The sequence below is a fragment of the Miniopterus natalensis genome, chromosome 17, assembly GCF_054644295.1.
Source record: "Miniopterus natalensis isolate mMinNat1 chromosome 17, mMinNat1.hap1, whole genome shotgun sequence".
NCBI classification, from domain to species: Eukaryota; Metazoa; Chordata; class Mammalia; order Chiroptera; family Miniopteridae; genus Miniopterus; species Miniopterus natalensis.
This window is the reverse complement of record NC_142097.1, coordinates 24,610,848-24,633,964: the sequence shown is the minus strand read 5'-3', so window position 1 is coordinate 24,633,964 and position 23,117 is coordinate 24,610,848. Positions and strand designations below refer to the sequence as shown.

At 54.9% G+C, this 23,117-nt stretch overlaps 1 protein-coding gene across 2 annotated transcripts; it reads left to right on the top strand.

Moving 5' to 3' along the window:
- The first annotated feature begins 103 nt into the window (after positions 1-103).
- On the top strand, positions 104-23,081 carry THRA (thyroid hormone receptor alpha). 2 transcript variants are annotated; one of them, XM_016202261.2, is made up of 9 exons: positions 104-210; positions 10,625-10,971; positions 13,362-13,429; positions 14,009-14,109; positions 15,898-16,045; positions 16,917-17,122; positions 18,101-18,247; positions 18,839-19,097; positions 19,656-23,081. In XM_016202261.2, exons 2-9 carry the CDS (start codon positions 10,919-10,921, stop codon positions 19,904-19,906), a joined length of 1,233 nt encoding a protein of 410 aa, XP_016057747.2. In that variant the 5' UTR covers positions 104-210; positions 10,625-10,918; the 3' UTR covers positions 19,907-23,081. The 2 variants fall into 2 exon arrangements, with proteins under 2 accessions (XP_016057747.2, XP_016057746.2); XM_016202260.2 differs by lacking the exons at positions 104-210; positions 10,625-10,971 and having other exon boundaries at positions 12,987-13,429.
- Positions 23,082-23,117: the final 36 nt, after the last annotated feature.

The window sequence follows — 23,117 nt, the reverse complement described above, 5'->3', positions numbered from 1 at the left end:
GGGAAGGGCGGAGCCAGAGCGGCCGCCGCCTCTGCCGGAGGAGCCGCGGGGCCGCCACACTCGCCCCCCGCCCCCCCGCGCTCACTCGCACTCACACCCGGGCGCAGGAGGCGGGCGGCCCGGGCCCTACCGGCCCCCCATGGACGCCCCCCGCACGGGGCGCTGAGACCCCGCGTCGCTGCCCAGCTAGGTCCAGCGCGCCACGCCGAGGTAAGGGGGAGGGAGCGAGGGGGCATTAATATGCAAATACATCGCGATTGATTATGCAAAGCCGCGGGGCTCTGTGGCCAGCTCCCCGGCGGTCTGGGGGCGCCCGGGGGGTTCCCACTGCCAGCCTCAGCCTGCCCCGACGCCCCGGTGACCCTGTCACAGCCCGGGAGCTTGCAACTTACGCCCTTGAGAAGGGAGGTGTTGCTGGGAGGTCGGTGGGCCCCGGGGTTTGCCAACGGAGATGGCGTCCAGGCCTCCCCCTCGAGGGCCCGCCTGGCCTCTGTCCGGCCAGTCTGCTGCGCATTCCCGGGCCCGGGCCCGGCACCGCTGCCGGCCGCCCGAGCGCCCCCGCCCGCCGCGCCGCGGTTTGTTTACGGTGCGCCGGAGGCCTGCCCCCCCAGCCCCCACCTCTAGCCTGTGAGGCCGAGGCGGAGTGGCCTTTGCAAAGCTGCCTCCAGCTGCGGAGGGCAGTAATAGTGGGGTGGGGGGGGGTGGGCTTGCACGAGCCCCGGGAGGGGAAGTCCCCCCCCCAACTTAACCCGCCTCCCCAATTGAGCATGGCTCTCTGGTTGCAACACTCCTAATTGCAAAAAACGTGGCTGGGGGTGGGAGGAGTGTATTTGAGGGTCCCAAGATGATTAGGAGAGTTGCAAGCTAGGGTGGTTGGAGAAAAGAGGGAGGAGTGGACCTGTGTTGTGCATGCCCCCCCCCTTTTTTCCTCCCCTTGCAACGTGTCTCCTCGGGTGCCCCTTCTCTGCCTGGGGCCCTCCCTTGTCCAGTGTGAAAGAAAGGCCTGGGGCCGGGAAGCAATGGAGAGAGCCACCGCTTCCAGGGTGGAGGTCCCAGTAGGAAACCCAGTGGGATGGGAACCCACCTCTCAGTGATGGCTCTGGCCCCAGGAGGGGGAAGGAATGAACAGGGCTGTTGTCCAAGATGAGGGTGGGAGCAAATGTGACATGCAGACACTGAGATATGCTCACACAGACAGCCACATGCACACCCAGGGACACCCAGGCAGACTCAAGGACAGGAGCTGCTGGACACACCCACATGGGGACAAGGGAAGAGGCAGGCTGCTGCTGCCCTGGGGAGCTCAGAGGGGTGGGACACACCCACGGGAAACCTACCCGTGCACATACCCACACACAGGGTCACACGGAGATACTGTCACACACAGGGGCAAAGAGGAGTCGCTGTAACCCACACAAAAAGTCACTATCGCATGCATGCATGAACACAAGGCAATTGCACACAGCCGCACATTACAAAAGACCCTGTCACTCACAGGCACACACATGCACACAGGCATCATCCCCTGCCGTGACAGTGGCTGTCACTCAAACTCAAACGCGGTTACACATCAACACATGTATACACAATTTAGCAACAAGTATTTTCTTGGACTCCCTACTGTGGATTGCTGAGGTTCTGCATACAGCAAAACCCCTGCTCCCAAAAAAATTAAATTTGTTTGTGTGAAAAGACTTTCCTGCACAATGGTGCAAGACATACATTCGAGATAACATTCTAGGTCTCTATTGCTTGCCATCCCACCCTGCTAGGTGGTGAGCATGAGACCTGGCAGAAACACTCCCAAGAGCTCAGGATCCCACCCAGAGCCTAGCACAGGAAGTGCTCTGTAAATACTTGTTAATTGATTGACTGTGGGAACTCCAGACACAGGTGCACTCATTTGCACACAGTCCCAGGGACTCAGGTGCAGAAAGCATTCACAAGGCTCAGGTCCACACCAACAGTTGTGTCTAGACAACCTCAGACACACATACACTGTTAACTGTGCAGTCAGGCATACCCCTAGATGCACACATAGTCATGGACTTTTTCCCTTAAGCTTTTTTCTGTTGTCTTCCTCAAGGCTCAGCTTTTTTTTTTTTCTCCTTTTCTTGCCTTTTTTTTTTTTTTTTTTTTTTGAGGGACAGAGAAACTAGAGCAAAGAGAGTAGGGGCAGGGGGGTTCCAGAGGGCCGAGTCATGGGCCTGAAGCAGTGTCCAGTGACTTCCAGCAGCTGGGATTATCCTGGCTGCTGGGGGAAGGAGATTCTAGGGTCTGTCTCCCCACCCTAAAAGCAAATGGGGAGGGGATCTAGCTGTCCCTGCCGGGATCCTTTGTCTGAGCCTTTGCTGGGGTGGTTCAGTCTCCCCCAGCTGAGTTCCTGCCTCTCACTCTGAGTCTGGCCCCTTTTTCCACCTCTGCCCTCCTGTCTAAACTTGGAAGCCTTCCTTAGGAGGCTGTATGCTGGTGAGTGTCTGGGTGAGTGATGTGTATTTTTGACTTGGAATTTCTCTCTAACGCCCTCTCTCTGTTGCTCTGTCTTGCTGTGTCTGATTCCCTCTCCTTGTTTCTCTGCCAGACTGTAACTCTCACCCTGTCACTACTCCCGTCTACCCCTGTTCTTGTCTGTTTTTGCCACAACCTCCTTTCTCAGAGCTGGGAACTGGCATTGATGTTCTTCATAGTTTTCCGGTTGTTAATACTGAAACCCCGCCCCTCAGTCCCTGCCTGCCCTGCCTCTGGGGTCATGGAGAGGTTGGGGTGGGGGGGCAGGGGGCTCAGCTGGCTGCTCAGGACATCCTGCGCTTCCTTAATGCTGCAGCTGCAGGCCAGCAAGTTTTGGGGGCTGGGAATGGGGCGTAGGGAAGGGGGTCACCTACTGCCCATGCTGACCTCTTGGGCTGGCAGGCTCAGCCAGGAGACACCAGATGAGTAGAAACCCTGGGTGTGCACGCCATAGCAGGTTAGCTCCAACCAAGCCAATGAGGAGCTCCCCACCACACTCACCCACTGGAAGAGACTCACTCCATGGGCAGTGGCAGGAGTTGGCAGGACCTGCAATGGCCTTTCTCCACACCCCTGGCAGCTGAGACCCACCTCAGAGATGCCCAACAGCTGTGTCCTCTTTGCCCAGCTTCAGAGTGTGTTTCTCAGGGTACAGCTGCCCAGACTATGTGCAGGGCTGAGTAAGCCCTGTCCCATGAGTGCAGGCTCCAGCCCAGGGCTGCAGAATGGGCAACTCTTCCAGAGAGTGAATCTGAACATGGGACATGAAGCATTTCTGCTTTGCTCCCCTCTAGCTGTGGCCTGTTTGGGTGAGGAAGCACTGGTAGTGATTCTACCATAGAGAATCCATGGGCTGCTACAGAAGGGGAAACTGAGACTTGATCACAGGGACTTGATAGCTGGGTGAAAGACCAAGCTATCATTCCTCTAGCAGGTAATATCCTATAATTGTTAAGAGCATGGACTTTTGGAGAGCTAGATTACCTGGGTTTGAGTCCCAGCTATGCCACTTGCTGGTTGTATAACCTTGGGCAAGTGATTTAACCTATCCCTTGCATTATCTATAAATTGGAGATGATAATACTTCATTCAGCTTTTTGAGGATCAGAGGATTTAGAATATATAAAATGCTTTAAAAAGGGCCTGATGCATAACAGCACTGTATGTGTTAGTTGTTGTAAGGAGGAAGCCTGTGGGTCTGGGGTCCCCTGGATGTCTTAGAGAAGCTTGGTGGAGAACTGGAGCTCCTAGACATCGCAGGAGCAGGAATGAGATGGGGGTGGGGTGGGGAGCATAGTGGATCCCTAATCTCTAGACTCCTTAGCCTTTATGTCACCATTTTCTCCTCCACAAGTTTTTGCAACCTGGAGCTCCTCTGAACCTCACCTTTTAGCTGCTTCTTAAAAGGAGCCCTTGGCATCTTAGCCTGGGACACACCTCCCCAGTTAGGGGCACATGCATGAATGTTTGGGTATCACTGCATCTCTGTTGGGACAAGTCTGAGCACTGGGAGTGAGGGGGATGGGGAATAACAAGGAAAGCAGGCTCCGGTCCCTAACCCTTCATACTTGTAGAGTATAGCACCCTTCCTCTCTCCTGGGGACCCAGCAACCCAGCTACCTATCATTGACTAATGAACCAGGACCCAACCCTGGCTGACAGACACCAGATTCCCCAACCCTGCATAGAGGGGGCATTAGTGTGAACAGTGGTGGCACTGAGTAAGGATCGGTGTGGTAGCCATGGTGCCGTGAGATCCAGGGTCTGTCCTAGGTTACCTTCTCCCTCTGTGAAGCTGGTGGTAAGCCTCTTATCACCTCCAAATCCCCTTTTTAAAAAATTTATTTATTGATATTTGATAGAGAGTGAGAGAGAGATTTGTTGTTCCATTTATTTATGCATTCATTGGTTGATTCTTATATGTGCCTTGACCAGGGATCGAACCTGCAATCTTGGCATAATAGAACCATGCTCTAACCACCTGAGCTACTGGGCCAGGGCTCCAAATCCCTTTTATTCAGCCCTTCCCCTTCAAGATGCAGCAAGGACAATGTGGGTTGCTCTATGGTGGGGCACTGAGGAGCCAGTCTCAAATCTAGTTCTCATGCTGGCAAAGGTGCTTGGGGGACTTTTGTAGATCTTGGTGGGGGGAGGGAAGCATGAACACAGAAGAAAGAGCACTGCCTGGGAGTTGGCAGCTGCGTTTTGCCATCCACCAGTTGCTGATTTTGGGCCCGGGTTTTCATCATCTTGAAACAATGATGCCTACCTCACTCGGAGTGAGGGTAAATAACATACCATGAGATGACACCTGCGTTCAATCCCTGTTGCACTGTGGCATGGTAAACAATGCCTGTGGATTCTCCTGTCCTCCCAGGGCCTGGCATACTCCAGGGTGGTGGGGATACACTTGCCACTGGAGCCAGAGACAGTTCTCGTCTCTCACGGAGGCATCTGGGGCTGGCGTGTGGTGGAGGGCATATGGTTTTCAGGCATATGGTGCTGTCCTCTTCCCTGGCAGGCTAAGGCCAGGCTGCCGAAGGGGAACTCACTTTTGTTTGCCTTTTGTGTGCGGTGGTCCAGAGGGAGGGGTCAGTAGTTCTCCGGGTAGACAAGGGGAGCAAGATGGTACTTACTGGTGCCCAGAAAATGCTACCACTGCTCCCTGGCCTTGGGGGTAAGCATTCAGTCTGGGGACTAGTGACTGGAGTTAAAGATTAGGGCCAAAGGCACAGCAACACCCTCCAGAAGTAGCAAAGTTCAGCAAGACTGGACCAAGCCCTCAGCCCACCTCTTCTTCCTCTTGCAAGGAAAAGATGAGCTCTTGGCTCAAAGAGCTTTTGCTGCCTGTTTCATTTTCTCTTTTACCCAGGCACGTGGGCGGGGAAAGGGAAACTGGATGAGTTTTGGTGGCTATTGGCATTTTTGTACACATCAGCGAGTGGGTGTGTTGTGCACATCCATGTGTGTGTGTTTTGTGCATGTGTGGGCTGGGCAGGGCTCTGAATATCTGTGGAACAGTACCGGAGCCGCCGCTCTGCGCATGCGGGGTGAGTGTGTGTGTCTGCACGTGTCCGTGTGTGTGCCTGAGACTCAACTGCATGCTCCTGTGCCCGGGTGTAGGCGCACGCGCGCGCATGCACACACACATTTTTTAATCTCTCTCTCTCTCCCCATTTCTACCCTCCCTCTTCTCCTCCCTCTCCGCCTTCTCTTTCCCCCTCTCCCTCCCTCCTCTCTCTCTTCCTCTGTCTCTCTCTCCCTCCCTCCCTCAGTGGGGGCTAGCTTCCACCTCCCTGGGGTGCCTGGGAGAAGAACATCCCTGCCTTTCCCTTCGTCCATTTCCTTCCTTCCCGGGCTGTGTTCCTCAGGGCTTGGGGACAGTTCCTCTCTATGGCCTCTTCCTCTCTCCTTGGAAAAGGGGAGTGGGGAAGGGAGGACCCCAAGCCCTTTGCCCATGATACCATCTGCAGTGAGCGCTTTGGCCCTGTGACATTCATGCCTCCAGCCTTCAGCTGCCCCAGCGCCCAGCTCCAATTACCCCTGCCTGCTGGGGGGAGGGTGGGGAGAATGTGCCATGCCCAGCTAGGGGTGCTCCTAGCTCTGCTCTCTTGGCTACTTGCATTTCCCACCTCCATTCCTGAGGGGAATTGGGTCAGGGGACACAAAGTTCTATGGATTGGCAGGGAAGGAGCTGGGCATGGGGGATGGGGGTGACCTCTAGACCTGGGCACCCACCTTGATGCCTGACTGGAGCTGGGCTGAGTTAGGAGGAGGGAGAGGAGAGCAGCAGGTGGGTGAGGTTATGTTGGGGGGAAGCACAGTCTTTGATGTTAATACTGGGCATCTGGCCCAAGTCAAGGCTGCTGTTTATGTCCTTCTGTCTCTGACCTACAGGGGGGAGTTTCCTGTTCTATTCTTTTGGGGGAGAGGATCCTTTGTTGATCCAACCCTCCCCCCCCCCCATCTCCCATTCTCTAGCCTCCAGGGTCTCACAGTGGCTACGAAATCAGACTTAAGGGTCACTGCCCTTAAGCTCCAGAATCCCATCTCATGGGTGCCTAGAGACAGCCTACCAAGGAGTATTGCCTCCTTGGCCTGCCTCCCTCCCTCCCTCCCTCCCTCCCTCCCTCCCTCCCTTCCTCCCTCCTTCCCTCTCTTCCTCCCCTCCTCCCTCCCACTTGCCAAGCTGGTGCCTGTGTCTGTGTATTCCTCTGCCATCTCACACCTGCCAAATAGTACCTTCCTTCCCGCCTTCACTCCTCTCTTTCCTGGCACTAGGATAATAGTGAGTTGGGTGGGGCAGTCCTGCTCAGTCCATACCTGAGAATGGAACAGGGGGGATCTGGGAAAGGAAAAAGAGGTCCCAGCCCTGAGGGGCATCTACCCTCATTGTGGGGGCTTGGGTTGCTACTCCAGCTTCCACCATAGCCAGACTCCCAGGGGATGTTGGTGCTTGTGGCTGCCCATGGGAGCCCACGCTGGCATGGGCGGCTGTGTCTGCACACAGATGCCTGTGTTTGCCTGTGCATGCCTGTGTGTATGTTTGGGCTTCAGTAGCCACCTGGGCCCCTTAGCATCACCCTTCTTGACTCCCATGGTATAGGGTCATGGCATCAATGCCAGATCATTAGGAGACGGGGGTGGGGTGGGGGAGGATAGTATCTCCCCCAACCCTAGCAGCAGGCAAAGGGGAAGGGGAGAGGGAGGTGTGAACCTACCCACAGCACTATTAATAGCCCACATGCCAGGCCACCAAGAACCAGCTGTCACCGTGGAAACCATTTCTACTCCCCCTCCCCCAGCCTCCATGGGGTGGGACTTAGGCAGGGCCTGAATCAACCCCCCCCACCCATCTTTCTTTGTTACCTTTCTGTCTTTGTCTCCCCCTCCATTTGTCTCTCCTCCCCGTATCTGTCCTCTCTACCTCACCCCTCTCCCCCCCATCCCTTTCTCCCCCACCCTAAGCCCATCTCATTGCCGCCTTTCTTCCTTTCCCTATACTTCATAAGCACACCCCCCGCCCAGCTCTTTGTTCTTACCCCTCCTCATCTTTCTTCCCCTCTCCCCCCATCCTCTCTTCTACCCCTGTCTTCCTCCTCTTTCTCCCCTTTTCGGGGCCCCATCTCTATGAGTGTGTCTTTCCCTCTGTGGTTGGCAAGGAGGAGGGCTGGGCTTCCTTTAGAGCATTAAGGACAAAGTTTAGGGGCTCCAGACAGGTGGGGCCAAAGCCAAGAACAGACACCCAGGAGAGTATTGAGTATAGAATTAGGGGCTAGATTGTGGGGGCAGACTCCCCTCTGGCAGCCCCAGGAGTCCTTTGGGAAAATCTCTTGGGTCCTCAGGATTGTGGAGTGGGACAGTCTGGCAGTGGGAACCTGGCATGGTGCCTGTGGATGCCGCATTGGGCGCTTGTCTTTGTCCCCCCATTGCAGAAGCACTTAAGCTTAATGAAATGCTTCCCCCTCCACGGGCACCTTGCCCACACTGCTACCCCGCAGCTCTTATCTGACAAACAGGGAGTGGGTGGCCAGGCCAGCTGACAGGTGGGTCTTGCTGTCCGACTGTCCAGCCTAGTCTCAGAACCAAATAGCTCCACCCCCTCTGCCTCCTTGGGGCTGAGCCTCACCTCTGCAGGGCATGTGCAAGGAAGGAGCTGGGGGAATTAAGCAGGACTCAGGAAGAGGGGAGAGAGGCTGCCCTTCAGGGTGGGTATCCCTGCCTCACCCACCTTTCCCCCCTGACCTTTCTCTGCCCACAGCTAACACAGGCTCATGTGGTATGTGCTTCCCTGAATGCTGGGCCCTCTGCTTGCTCTGTGCCCCAGGTGTGTCCCTTGAGGGATGACAAAGAATCCCCAGGGCTTCTAGCTTCTTGCTAGGTGCCAGGTGAAAGTGCCCTAAGCAGTGAGGACAGTGCCTTTCTCCTCTGCCCACTGCCAGGGGCTCAGTGTAGCCTGGGTTGCACTGATAGGCACTAGGGAACCGTTCAGCTCAGCACAGAGATGGGGCAAAGGGGGATCCTTCCCCTTCCACAGTGAGCACGTGCAAGCCCTTGGCAGTGCCCAGACACATTTGGAGTTAAGACTGGGCAGGGGAGGGGGATGGGAAAATAAACATGGTCGCTTAGGTTGGCTCTGCCCCAGGTGTGCCCTGTAGCAACTGGCATAGGCAGGGGTGAGGGAGGAGGGGGTCCTCCAGAGCTATGGCCTGGGGCATGTGGCTGCTGTTGGTGTTCTCTGCCTGGCCTGGCCCACAGCTGCTAACACCCATTTGCACACACCCTAGCCTCTTCGTCTGCCCCCAGGGCCTGCTCCCCAGGGCTGCCCCTCTCTCAGCATGCCCACTCCTGTGCCTGCCTCCTCCCCTCCCCAGGGGCACTTGGGCCTCCTGCTGGCGAGTGGATTTTTCCAGCCTCTGTAAACAAGTGGTGGCAGCATGCCAGGTGGGCAGGAGACAGGCGGGGGCAGCACCGCAGCCAGGGTGTGCCAAGCACCGAGGCACAGCCTGGGGGGGAGATGGGGAGACACCCAGAGAGAGAGAGACATTCAGATGCAGGCAGACAGACCCAAGGAAGCCTTGTTGGAAACGGGCGACAGAAAATAGCCCTCTATTGTCCAGCCTAACCCCACAACTGCCCTGGCCCCCTACTCCTCACTGCTCTGGCTGAGAGCAGCAGGCCCCAGTGCCCAGTCTCTGGGCATCCCCACCCACTCCTACTTCTCCCCCCACCTCCACCCCTTAGGGCTGGCTACGCCATTATAAATTTATAACAGGAATTTCTCCACAAGCCAAGAAAAACTTGACCTACTTTCTTGACGGCTCTCTGGGCTAAGGCTCCCCGCTCTCAACCCCCCCAGTCTCCTGTCCAGCCCCCAGTGCCCAGTCCTGGTCTGTGGGGGTATCAGAGGCAGAATGAGCCACCCTTCTGTCCTCCTGCCACACTCCCTACACTGAGGGCTCACCTGAGTGCAGAGGCCCTGTCCCACTGTCCTGCCCTGCCCAATGGCCTGACTTATCTCACATTCCCCTCCTACTCTGGCTCCTTATCAGTTCCTGGGGGTGAGGCGGAGGGCCCAGGGGCGAGGTCTCTGGTGCCGCAGCTACTTGATGAAGGTTGTGTGTTGGGAGCTGCACCCTTTGGCCCCCTTGAGCATGCCCACACCTGCCTGTGTGTGCAGATAGTAAGCCTCAGGTCTGGAGCCTATGGTCAGAGGTGCAGTGTGGAGGGAATGGTGGGCCCAGGTTGGTGCTGTCCTGGACCCCAGATATTGAAACAAGGCTAGCATTCAAGCCAGGCTTCAAGGTTTTAATCCCTGAGCCACCTGCTCACTAGCTTTGTGAACTTGAGTGAATTACCAAGCTTTCTGAGACTCAGTTTTCTCATCTGTGAAGTTCTGCTGCCCACTTTGGAGGACGCATATTATCTATTTAGTTAGCACACGCTTGTTTCCTTCCCCCTTCCCGTGGTTGGTGACAACTCAGCTAAACCAGTTGGAATGTCTGGTCCTCAGACTGAGAAGTGTGATTTGGGGCCTTCTGTGGACAGCTGTGGAGTCCTTGGGAGGCCAGGGTTGAAGAGTCATAACTTGGCCAGCAGTGGGGGAGGTCAGCTCCCCACGGTTTTCAGTATCTCTCTCCATTAAGGCACTCAGGTGGGCATTCATGATCCCTGCCCCCATGCCTATACCCTTCCCTTCCTTCACAAGTACCCCCCATGCCTGGGCTGAAAATTGCTCATCTTTGGTCCCCTCTTGCCCGATAGTATGGTGAGTTTTATAAAAACTTGGCTAGATGGGTGGTGACAATAGCTAGTGTTTAATAGACACTTGTTAGAGGGCCAGGTACTTGATTGAATGTGAGGACTGAGACATGGCACATGGATGATCTCATTCTTTCCCTCCATCCCTTTCAGTGTCTGGGGCTTAGGATATGGATCTCCAGATTTGCCTGCTAAAACCTGTTGATCTGAGGGGTTATCCTGGTTCTCTCCCTGTGCCTGCCCTCCATGCCCACCACCATCTTGTTATGAGCCCCAAGAGCCCAAAATGTTGCCACCAAAGGACTCCTATACACCATGGTGCCATCTTATCCCTTCCTCTCTCCTCTCTTTGCAGGGACCTCTGGACAGGACAAGACTCCGAAGCTACTCCCCCAGCCCAGGACTCTTCCACAGACCCAGCTTTCCCCCCAACACTACCACCTGCCACTCCCTGGCCCATCTCACCGCCCACCCCCATTGGGGTGCAGGGCATGGTGTGAAAGGCCACGTGCTGAGGCGGGCACCATGGGTGCTGTGCCCTAGGCCTGGGTGGCGGGGGGTGGGTGGTCTGTGGGCGTGCCGGGGGGGCCAGTGTGCCCACCCGAGTCTCTTGGCGTGCTGGAAGGCATCCTGGATGGAATTGAAGTGAATGGAACAGAAGCCAAGCAAGGTGGAGTGTGGGTCAGACCCAGAGGAGAACAGGTAATGGGTCTGGCAACTAGATTGTGCCAACTCCTAGGTGGCAGGCATGGTCATCTGGCTGGGCAAAACAGAGCTGAGCTTGGGCCTTTGGGGGAATGGACTCAAGGCCAGCAAGCCTGCTGCCTACCTTTGCCCAGGAGATGAGGTCATGTTCACACGTGACAGGGAATTAGGCACCTGGAGGAGAGATGCCCATTTTGGAGTGGGGAAGTGATACAGAGCAGAGAAATTACACGAAACAGGCATGTGTCCCCTCCCTTGACAGTACTGGGTAGGCTCAAATGCTCCCAGTGTCCTCTCAGCCGTCTTCACCTGAGCATGTGGAATGCAAACAGTCTTGCCGTTTACCTCCTCTCCCTGCCAGCCTGTTCACATCTCCGCCAGTGTGTAGTCCACAGCCATAGTGCATGTGACATTACAGTTCAGGGCACATGCACCAGTAACTGTTGGTCGTAGCCCACGCTTATATTTGGAAACTTTTGGGAGCCCCACAAGCTCTTCCTTGTTCATGGGCAAGGGCGGGCACTGCCATGGGGCTCCTCCCAGGAAGTGGAAGTGAATGCCAAATGTGAAGGTTTTGCTCACACGTGGAGGAGGCATCAGCCCCACACACACTGCTGGGAATGGGCTACCTGTGATCTACATTACCCTTGAGGAGCCCAAAGGGTCTCTGCCTCTCCCATTAACTCCAAGTGGCACAGAACTTTGTGCCAGTTGGCATGGTGCCCCTGGAGCTGGGTACAGCCTGTGTCTAGGGCCAGGGAGAGGGTGGGGGATGGGTTGTTCTGGGGAGCACAGTGGCTGTTGCCTAGGAGACCGGATCCTGAGCCAGGAGGCCAGAGGCCTGGCCAGGCAAAGCCCTGGGGCCCAAGACTGGGTCTCCGGAGGGGTGGGGGAAGCCAGTGGGGCTGTCAGTTGGGTAGGGCATCTGGAGTTTCCCCTCCCCAAAGCCTCACCCCAGGGGGGGGCTCTGAAAAAGATTTGGCATATCACTGCATAGCTTTCACTGGCAACCTTCGTACCTCCCTGCCCAGACTTCGTGAATCTGGAAGAGTCTGCTCCTAACCTGAGTAAGACTGGAATCCTGGTTCCCGGTCCCCCAGAGCTGTATCACCCCCCACCCCGTCACCCTCCCCTCCCCAAGTCCTTGCGCCACCTTGTGGCTGTCCCTGGGACTGCACCCAGAGTCTGTAAAGCTAATAATTGCTGAAGACTGGCAGCTCAACTGGGGCCTTGGTGGCTCAGAGTTCCCCCACACCCTTCCCTTATGGAGGGGGGAGGGAGATCTGACCTTACCAACATTGTAGAACTCAGACAGGGTTAGCTCCCAGGGAGAGTGGAGCACAGAGCTGTCTTTGACTATGACCCTGGCCAAGGTCAGTGTGTCAGTATGTTGGGAACTGCATCAGGGGAGGGCCCTGCAACATGCCACACACAGGGTGGGTGTGGGAGGTTATACAATCTGTGCATGCATGTGGAAGGCTTATGCAACCTGTGTGTGCTGAGGTTATGTAACATGTGTGTGGAGAGGCTGGTGACATATATGTGCAGTGGCTGTGGCTTGCTAATACCTTGCATGAAGGGGCTTGGGTTCCTTGTCCTGGCTGATTTCAGTGCACAGTGTCACCAAGCACGAATGGGGTCTCTGCTGCTCTGTTAAATGGATAACATGGACAGGGTGACTCTGGAATTCCTTTCCTCTTCTCATATTCTTGGTTCTGTGTTCTAGTTGCTAGGCACTATATGTTTTCAGTCACTGTGGTTATTTAGCATGTGTGTGTGACCTGGAAATCATGTTTACTGGGGGGAAGGAGGGTGGTATTATTAGGTGTCTGTCCAGAGGGTTGTGTAACATATGGGCATATCCTAGAGGTCATATAACACATTTGAGAATACTCTGAAAGTTGCATAGATATGTAAATTCTGGTGCTTATTTACCATGCTTGGGTGTATCCTGAAGGCTGCATAGTTATTCACATTTAGTGGTCTTACGTTGCACGTGTGTGTGTGTGTGTGTGTGTGTGTGTGTGTTTTAAAGATTATATAACTCGAAGCATGTCCTGCAGATTCTGCATGTGTCATATACTGAATGCTTAAATATGTGGATATCTTGTAGATTATGGGTGTTTAAGGTTCTATAATGCTTGTGTGTGTGCATGTGTGTTTGAGCCCTAGAACATGCTTGTGCCCCAGCCAAGCCCCTTATCTCTCTCCCTAAAGCTTCTAGATAGCTGGACCCTTCTTACTTTTGTCAGCTGACTTGGGGGTGGGAGGTAGAGTGAGGACATGAGACGCAGAGAGTCGGGCCTGGGGGCTTACATAAGCCTATTGGATGAGAAGGGGCTGCCCAAAGACTGCTCTGTGATTCTGCCCACTTTGCCTCCCTCCAGTGCCAGGTCACCAGATGGAAAGCGAAAAAGAAAGAACGGCCAATGTTCCCTGAAAACCAGCATGTCAGGTGAGCCTGGCTGCGTGCGCCCTTCCTCCCTGCCCTGAATCCCACCAAACCAGACCAGGGCTCTTCTGGAGCCTGGGCATGTACCAGCAGCTCCTGTGTTCCATGGGGCGAGCCTCCTGGAGGGCTTGGGATGGACTTGTGTGGAGGTGAGATGGGTGATGTGGGCATGCTCTAGTTTTGAAGATGGATTAGGTCAGAAAGGGCTTCTTCCCTTCTCCCATAACCCCCTTGCCTGACACCCCCACCCCACCCCAGAATCAGGGCCTGGGCTGAAGGGCTGAGGGGTTCTATTCCCCTGAGATGAGTGCTGACATTGCTTCTCCTCCTGCATCCCCTGCCCCTTGGGGGCAGCAAGAGGAAAACCCTGAATGGGCAAGCAGAAGAACTCTGGGATTTGCCATATTAGGGAAGGGGGATGGACAAATAACCTCTGATGTGTCTCTAGGATTCTACCCTTCAGGGAGGCTGGGCTAGGGGATGGGCCAGGAAGGAAAAGTTGGGGGATGCAGAAAGTGTTAGAGCCTCTCTGCTAGGGACCCAAGCCATGCCTGCCTGCCTGCCTCCCTTCCTCCCTCCCAGGGTATATCCCTAGTTACCTGGACAAAGACGAGCAGTGTGTCGTGTGTGGGGACAAGGCAACCGGTTATCACTACCGCTGCATCACTTGTGAGGGCTGCAAGGTATGGACCAGCCAGCTCCTGCCCCTCCCCCACCACCTGAGCCCCCATCTCACTCCTTGTAAGGCCCTCAGCACCCAGCACAACAAATGGCTCTATAAACATGTAACCTAAAGCCCACCTGTCACATCATCTTTTCTCTTATTCATTCATTCATTTGTTCATTCATAACCCCTGCTCTGCCTCTTATAGATAAGATGCCTAATATACCTGAGCCTCGGTTTCTTCACTATAAAATGGGGTTAATCGTCCTCCCTAATTCATAGAGTTGTTGGGAGAATTAAATGAGATCATTCACATAGAGTATTTAAAACAGTGACAGACACAAAAGAAGCACTTAGTAAATGTCAACCATCATTCATCCACTCGGTGTATTAGGTGTGAGGAGTATAGTATATGCTCTGTCCTCAAGCTGCTCACAGCCTACCAGAGAGAGACAGACATCAGTTGAAACCAACATCAGTGTTTTTCAAAATGTGGTCTGTGGGCCACCTGCAATACTAGTTAAATGCAGATCCCCAGGCCTCATCCCAACCCTACCCAAGCAGAACCTTTTATGGTGGAGCCCAGGAATCTGCCTTGAAACAAGTCCCCCAGTTGCTTCCATTGCACCTGAAAGAGTGAGAACCAGTGCTGGGAGTATGGTAAGGTCCAGAGGAAAAGAGGATGGCAGGGTCACCCTGAGCAAAGGGGACAAGGTCATAAACTTGGGGAGGCTTAATTAGATTTCACTTTGGACATTTCAACCTGCATGGTTTTTCTGGGATCATCACCTCCTGAAAATGTAAACCTTCCAAGAAACAGAAATATTTAAAAATATATTAAGGCTTCGAGTTCCTTTCTTTCTTGGTGCCAACCAAACCAAGACCACCAGGGACTTAAAGTCCCATAGCAGTGTCTTGGAAGCAATACAAGCAGTGTGACCTAGACCAAGGATCCTCACCCTTAAGGACACCTGAGTTCCAGAAGAGTACCTCAAAAGGACAGATGCCTGACTGCACCCTTAGGGAGTCTGATGTTGTAGGCCTAGAGTGAGGCCCAGGAATCTGTATTTTTGGTAAGCACCCTACATGACTTTAATGCACTCCAGAATCTGAGAGCTCAGACCTTGGGTGTCCCATACCTCAGACCAGTTCTGGCTCTGATGCCCATTTAGCCATTTGGGCAATTTAAGCAAATTAAGCGACTTTGGACAAATTGCTAAATCTCTTCAAGCTTCCGTTTTCTAGTCAGCAAAATGGAGATGGGGCAGCTCCTACTCTGTGGGGTTGGCATGAGTGTTAAATGTGATGCCTCAAAGAAAAGGCTTATTAAGTAGTGAGCATTCAGTGTGATATATAAAACTGAAAATCTTGTTTTAAAGCTACTAGAATTCATATACATGCCTTATTTTGACACTCCCTCGCCCTGTTTCATGAATTCCACCTGCATGGGCAACAGGCAGCATGTATGAGAATAGTTTTGGGGTCAGTGTTTTTAGCAAGGTGGAAATCAGGTATCCACTGGACTGCTGATGCTGCTATTACTCAGACTCAGATCTCTGTACTTCAGTCATCATCCCTACCTCTGCCTCCCTCCCTACCCATGTACCCCCACCCTTAAGCTGCCAGGGGATCTGAGGGCATATGTTGTTCCTAAGGTCCTTCTAAGTCCTTGCAGAGCCCAGTGATCCTGCTGTGTCAGGAGTATGTCAGGTTCCCTCGCTAATCCCCCACCTCCCAGCAAACTGCATGGTTAGTTCAGGAAGGGAAGGTGACCATCACAACATGCTCCATCTCCCTCCCACCCCAGGGCTTCTTTCGCCGCACAATCCAGAAGAACCTTCATCCCACCTACTCCTGCAAATATGACAGCTGCTGCGTCATTGATAAGATCACCCGCAACCAGTGCCAGCTGTGCCGCTTTAAGAAGTGCATCGCCGTGGGCATGGCCATGGACTGTAAGGGGATGGGTGGGGGGAGTCAGGCCTGGTGGCTGGGGGTGGGGTGAATTCAGATATGGTAGCTCCTTTCCAGGGTACCCTTAGGGCCCAGAGGGCAGAGTCACAATGCAGGTCAGGCTGATGGAGGAATGAATGTTGAGAATATTTTTTAAAAATATACCTTTATTGAGGTCAGAGAGAGGAAGGGAGAGGGAGAGAGAGATAGAAACATCGCTGATGAGAGAGAGTCATTCATTGGCTGCCTCCTCCACACCCCCAATTGGGGATCGAGCCTACAACCCGGGCATGTGCCCTGACCGGGAATCAAACCGTGATCTCCTGGATCCTAGGTCGATGCTCAACTGCTGAGCCACACCTGGCCGGGCTGAATGTTCAGAATCTTGGTCCCTGGTGCCCTTATCCCTGGGGAACAGGAAACAGAGCATTCCTCTCTGGGTCCTGCGCATGAGCCCCAGTGCTTACCTGCCTTTCACCACTCCAGGCCTTAGAGGGAGTTGTTGGGTAGAAAGAAGTCCTGAGCACTCCACCCTAGCACAGTGTTCCTGACTGCCAGAGAGGACACGCTACTTCTGGGTGAGAGAGGATATCTTTCATTGCCTAGGGATTGGGTGGCAGGGTCTTCTGGTAACTGCTGTCACCATAACCCTTTAGACCAGAACCTGCTATGCCTCTGGATCAACCCCAATTGGAGTTGATGTCCCAGTGATCATCATGATCCAGGTTGTGCCACCCAGCTGCTAGGTGATTTGGAAGTCTGCTCAACCTCTCTGGCCCTCAGTTTCCCTAACTTGTACACTGGGAAGAGTACTTTCTGAGAGAGTTGTAGAGAGTGCCATGCAATGGGCACATGTCTTCCTGTTGTTGACAGTGGTTCTAGATGACTCGAAGCGAGTGGCCAAGCGCAAGCTGATTGAGCAGAACCGGGAGCGGCGGCGGAAGGAAGAGATGATCCGATCACTGCAGCAGCGACCAGAGCCCACTCCCGAGGAGTGGGATCTGATCCATGTTGCCACGGAGGCCCATCGGAGCACAAATGCCCAGGGCAGCCATTGGAAGCAGAGGCGGAAGTTCCTGGTAAGCAGAGGGAGATGGGGGTGAGTGGCAGCCAGGTGCCAGGGAGAGGAGAGCTAGCTCAGTGTCTTGCCTCCTCCAGGAAGCCCTCTTAGTTTATTCTAACACAAAGCTGATACTCCCCACACCTTGGTGGTTTTGATTTGTACACTTGTATATGTGTGACTGTTGCCTGGGTCCTGCCTATTCCACCCAATTAGGAGCTACGTGAGGATAGGGCCTTGCCTTCCTCATTGAATTTCCAGCAGGGCTGACCTCTCCTCTTTTCTTTGCCCACAGTGACTAGGAGGAGAGGGTGAGGACACAGTCATGTAACAGTATTTGGGGGCACCTTCTGGGTGCCAGGCATTGTGTTAGGCCCTGGCAAAACTGAGTCTAAGTGAATAGTCAGCTTGAGAGATGGATAGTTGGTTGTATATGGTGGGGGGAGGCAGGAAACGGGCAGTCTGGTTCCTAGTGGAGTGTGCCAGTGGGTGGAATAGTGTGCTGTTAAGCACACAGGCTCTGATACCAAGCAGTTGTGTGTGTAATGGTCAGGAATCAGACTGCCTGGTTCTACCACTTATTAGTCATGTGACCTTGGGCTTATTAGTTAGCTGCCCTGTGCCTCAGTTTCTTCATCTGTGAAATGGAGATAATTATAACATCTTTATAGGGTTGAGGTGAGGATTAAATGAGATAATATATGTAAAACATGTGGCCTAATGCCTGGCCACATATTAAATACTCAGTAAACATAGCTTCTATTATGACATTACTTCTGTTACTGTTATGATCACTGTTATTATTAGCAGACTTGGAGCTCTGGCTCTGGTCTGTTCTCTGCTCCAAGGTGAAGGAGAAGCCTTAGGCCTGGGACATAGCAGTCCTAGGTATGGTGGCCCCTCTTCCCCAAGCTGCCTTGGAGCTCCCCCTGGTGGGCAGGGAGCCTCCGGTTGAAAGGGGTCTGCAACCCCTACTGACCCCCATCTCTCCCTCTAGCCGGATGACATTGGCCAGTCACCCATCGTCTCCATGCCGGACGGAGACAAGGTAGACCTAGAGGCCTTCAGTGAGTTTACCAAGATCATCACCCCGGCCATCACCCGTGTGGTGGACTTTGCCAAAAAACTGCCCATGTTCTCCGAGGTGAGTGGCAGATGGGAGGGGAGACATGGTGACAAACTGGAGGGAAACCTACACCTGCTCCCCAGGTCACTCAGTCCCAGCACATGCTCATGTGAGTTTCTTCTCTTGACAGGGAACGATTCCTTTAGGTCAATAAACACCCAGCGCGCGCGCACACGCACACACACGCTCACTCCGGGCTACCTGATCCCTAAGGAACCAGTAGGCTCCAAGTGCCCAGTTTCCGCAGCACCCCCCAGCCCCTCTCCCCCACAAGTCTCCATAGCCATCCCAACTCTAGGCAGCTGGGAAGTTCTCACCTTAAAAAACACTAACGGGACAGGCTGCCATTCCAGCTGTGTGACCTTGGCTGTGTTTCCTAAGTCCCTTGTATCTCGGTTTCCTCATCTGTAGTGGGGATGGAGATAGGATAGGACAATTGTGAGGTTTCACGGAATAGGGCATGTCTGTGGCCCAACTCAAGGTTAGCCGTTCACAGTACACGTTACTGGCTGAGGCCAGGGGTGGCCTCCAAGTTCCCAGGGGGCATCCACAGGGGCCGCTCTTGGGGCGGGGCGTGCTGAGTGTTCCTGTGGCCCTGCCGCTTCACAGCTGCCTTGCGAAGACCAGATCATCCTCCTGAAGGGGTGCTGCATGGAGATCATGTCCCTGCGGGCTGCTGTCCGCTATGACCCCGAGAGCGACACCCTGACGCTCAGCGGGGAGATGGCTGTCAAGCGGGAGCAGCTCAAGAACGGCGGCCTGGGCGTAGTCTCCGACGCCATCTTTGAATTGGGCAAGTCACTCTCTGCCTTTAACCTGGACGACACGGAAGTGGCTCTACTGCAGGCCGTGCTGCTGATGTCAACAGGTACCTGCTGGTTGGCTGGGAGGGCTGTTCTCTTCCTTCCTTAATCCTGGTCTCTCTCTGCTCCAGCTTCTCTGCCGCCCCCAAGCCCACTTCTGTGTCCCACCAGCTTACCTCTGTCATCCAGGCCACCCCTGGCCCCCGGGCCCATCCTCTGTCCCCTGGCCCCTGCTCTGTCACCCATCCTTCCTCTGTTCTGTTCCTCAGGCCCATCTCTTGCCTCCGGATGCCTCTTCCGCTCCTTTCCCATCTTTGCCCCATGTCCTCTCTCTGTCCCCTCGTCCCCTCCCTACCCTTATTCCCACCCCACCTCTCTGACCACCAGCCCTTCTGCGCCCCCAGTCCTGTCCTGTCTCTGAGTCCTTTCTTCTCACCTCTCTGTCCCTCTGTCCTCTTTGCTTATCCCTTCACTCATGGTCCCTTCAGTCTCCCTCCCATGCCCTGGCGTCCTTCCTCCTACACACGCGCCCCCCACAGTGTGTTTTTCTCCACTCACTGCCCCTCTCCTCTCCCCTGTGTCTCCCTTCACCCACTCACCCTCATGCCTCTCCTTTCCCACAGACCGCTCGGGCCTGCTGTGTGTGGACAAGATCGAGAAGAGTCAGGAGGCGTACCTGCTGGCGTTCGAGCACTACGTCAACCACCGCAAACACAACATTCCGCACTTCTGGCCCAAGCTGCTGATGAAGGTGACTGACCTCCGCATGATCGGGGCCTGCCACGCCAGCCGCTTCCTCCACATGAAAGTCGAGTGCCCCACCGAACTCTTCCCCCCACTCTTCCTCGAGGTCTTTGAGGATCAGGAAGTCTAAAGCCTCAGGCGGCCAGAGGGTGTGCGGAGCTGGTGGGGAGGAGCCTGGAGAGAAGGGGCAGAGCTGGGGGCTGAGGGAGACCCCCACACCTCTTCTCTCCTTCCTCTCATCCTCGGATAGATTCAGCTCCCCCACACACCCGCACTACCCCGTCCCTCCTCCTCAGAACCTCCAGCCCTGGGACAGGGCAAACAAATGAACTTGCTATGAAAAGGACAGTGTGGGAGGCTGGGAGGGACCGTGTCCTGCAGTTCCCAGGACCCCGTCCTCTAAGAAGGTAGGGGAAGGGCGGGAGAACTAAGAGGGGACAAGCCATCTTGACTGTAGGGGACAGGAATGTGGGGTGGGGGAAGATGCCCTCAACTCACCCCCTACACACACATACACACATGAGAGAGAGTCCCCCATCTAGTTCCTTGGCCTAGATTTCCCCTCCAGGCTAAGGGCCTCTCTGCTTCCCCGGATGCCTGGGTGCAAAGAAGGGCTTGGCTTGGCTCCTCCCAGGAGGTTAAAAATTATAGTCATTCTAACTGCACTTTGGAAACCAGGCAAGGGGAGAAGATAAATGAAGAAAAACTAGACAGAGAGAAAAAGAAAAAAAGAGAGAGCGAGCGATTGATAGAGAGAGAGAGAGATAATATTAAGTTATTAACTGAGGCTGGCCAGAGGGGAGGACCCCCCTACCACCCCCATGCACTTTGAGAGCTACCCCTCCTCCCCCCCAAATCAGAAAGAACTGCCCCCCACACAAGGTCCCTAAAGGTAGGGCTGCCGATCAGAGCTGTGAGTTAACACAACAGGGTCCTGGCCACCCACCCCTTGCCTTGCCCCTTCCTCTGTGCCCCTTTGGCACCCCCACCCAAGTACTTCCTCTGCTCTCTGCCACTCGTGCCCGCTGAGTTCCATCTACCTCTCACGCTGGATGCCAGCTGGCCCCTCACCAGCCTGCCCTGCTGCCCACACAGCTCCCCTTTCAAGTGCCCAGCCCCAGGGGCCTCTCCTTGTCCCCACCCCCCACTCCTTCTGCACCTTGGCACCCACACAGGAAAAACTGTGGCTCAAGCTCCCGCCCTCCTCACATCCTGCAGTATTAGCTCCAATCCAGATGCTCTGCACTAGGGGCGAGGAGGGTGTGCACTCGAGCTTCTCCCAGAGCCTCCACCCCCTTAGGACTCTGTTTCCCATATGTCTTCTGGGCTCTCTCTAACCTCTGCCCTCCTCCTTCCCTGTTCCCACTTCAGCGCTCTAACCCAGACTCTGGGCGGGCAGGCACCAAGGAATGGGATGCTCATATTAATAGCACTTAGTTGGGGCCCAGGGGAAGGGGGCGGTTGGTGCTCCTCTTTTTTTCTTTGAAGCTCTTTAGGCCAGCCGCCCCTCTGCCTCTAGGACCCATTTCCCCTCTTTTCTCTAATTCAGGGACTTTGGCTTGAGCCACCTCCCACCTTCCTGGTGAGGAGTGCTCTATTGGTCTGCATTTGGGTGAGCTGCCCTCCTCTTCCTCCCTTTGCCTATAGCCCACTTTGCAGGGGAGAGGGACAGAGGAGGTAGCTCTCCCATGGGTGGGGCAAGGGGAGGATGGGGAGGGACAGAGCAGACCAGAGGGCCCTGGGCTCAGGGCTGCATGTCGGCAGGGATGGATGGGTGGACATAGATGCCCCCGGAAGCCATGGGGAATGGGGCAGGGGGGCAGGGGTGCCAGGGCTTCCTGCGCTTTGCACTATGGGGGCAAAAATGTCTTAAGCAGTGGGGAACCTGCCACCCCACCCTGACCCTCAGCCTGCCACAGCCCCCTACACACACACACACATACACACACACACACACACACACACATACACACAAGGCAATGCTATGCTGCCCATTAGGGCATGTCCTTCCCCTGCTGTTCAGGTGTTCTGACAGAGGGGAGGGCCTGGAAGAGCATCACCTGTCACCTGTGTGTGTGCCTGCCCCGCCCCCTTGGGCACGTGGATTGCACGTGCTGTCTTTGTCTCTCCCTCTTTCTCTCCTGGGGCTCTGATTCCTGTATTCCTCCTGTCCTATAGGCAAGCCCTCTTGTACCCTCTTCCTACCCCTGGGGGCCCAGTGGAATTCCTGACCTGTCTGCTGTCTCCCCCATCCCTCTAGCCCCATCTCTACCCCTCAGTCCCCATTCTCAACCATGGACATGGTGGAGAAAAGGCCTTAAAGAGGCTTGGCCTCTTACAGGCACTTGGGAATCCCCGTAGCCTTCCCAGTCATATGAGCTGTGATCCCCCACTCCTCCCCGACCCTTCCCCCCCACTCTCAGTGATGTGGGATGTATGTGTGCATTTCTCTACATGAATGTGTGTGTGAGTACACGTGGTGGGGGAGGAGTTGAGGGGGACTCAGGAGTGCCACAAACCTGCTCTAGAGAGGTAGCTGTCCCAGTCCCTGCTTTGGAAGTGGGGGACAGGGCCCTCTCCTGGGGGCCATTGGTGCTAATGAGGGGGATGGCCTTGATGTGGGTGCTTAGCATGCCTCCCCCAGTATTGGCCCGGGGCACTAGGGCAGGCAGGGTGGGGCAGCAGGTGCAGTATTGGTGGGAGGAGGGGCTGCTGAGAATAGAGTGAGGGGTCCAGGCCAGGACAAGGGGGTGCCAGAGCCATGACCACTACCCCACCCCCACCACCCGCCTCTCCATCTCAGTATTCCCCATCCTATCACTCATAACACACATACCTCATCCAGCCTCCTCCCTGCTCAGACTTGGGGAGGGTGGGGGTGGAAGAGCCCCTACGCCTTCTCCTAGTGGCGGGTCTACAGGGCTGGGAGAGGGCAGGGCGGGTGACATTGACACCGTCCATAAGGGGGACAGTAATTCCTGCCCTGGGAACTCCTGGGTGGGGGGAGGGGGACACTTCCCTGGAGGCGCTACTGAATGTATGAGAAGCTGGTGCTGGGGGTGGGGGGAGGGGGGTTGTGGCCAGAAACAGGGAAGGAGGTAGTTCCCTTCCCCAGGGGTGGGGCCAGTAGGAGTGACTTGGGGGGCTCCTACTCCTGCCCCACATTGACAATCAGTATGTCTGTTATGTGCGATTTTTCACCCCGTTGTGTTTTGGGTCAGGATTTTAAAGAAAGATATTTTTATGGTAATTGTTGCTCGTCTATTTTACTATATATTTATGTAATAAATATATGATGAAAATAACCCCCTTGGGCGCCCCCCCTTAGACTTGCGTGCTGT

What these genes read in the sequence shown, in the direction of transcription:
- THRA (XM_016202260.2), top strand. Translation starts at nt 13,258, where the DNA reads ATGAGACGCAGAGAGTCGGGCCTGGGGGCTTACATAAGCCTATTGGAT. An exon ending in AGCAGAGGCGGAAGTTCCTG is followed by an intron (nt 17,123 to 18,100) that starts GTAAGCAGAGGG and finishes CTCTCCCTCTAG; the next exon opens with CCGGATGACATTGGCCAGTC. An exon ending in CGTGCTGCTGATGTCAACAG is followed by an intron (nt 19,098 to 19,655) that starts GTACCTGCTGGT and finishes CCTTTCCCACAG; the next exon opens with ACCGCTCGGGCCTGCTGTGT.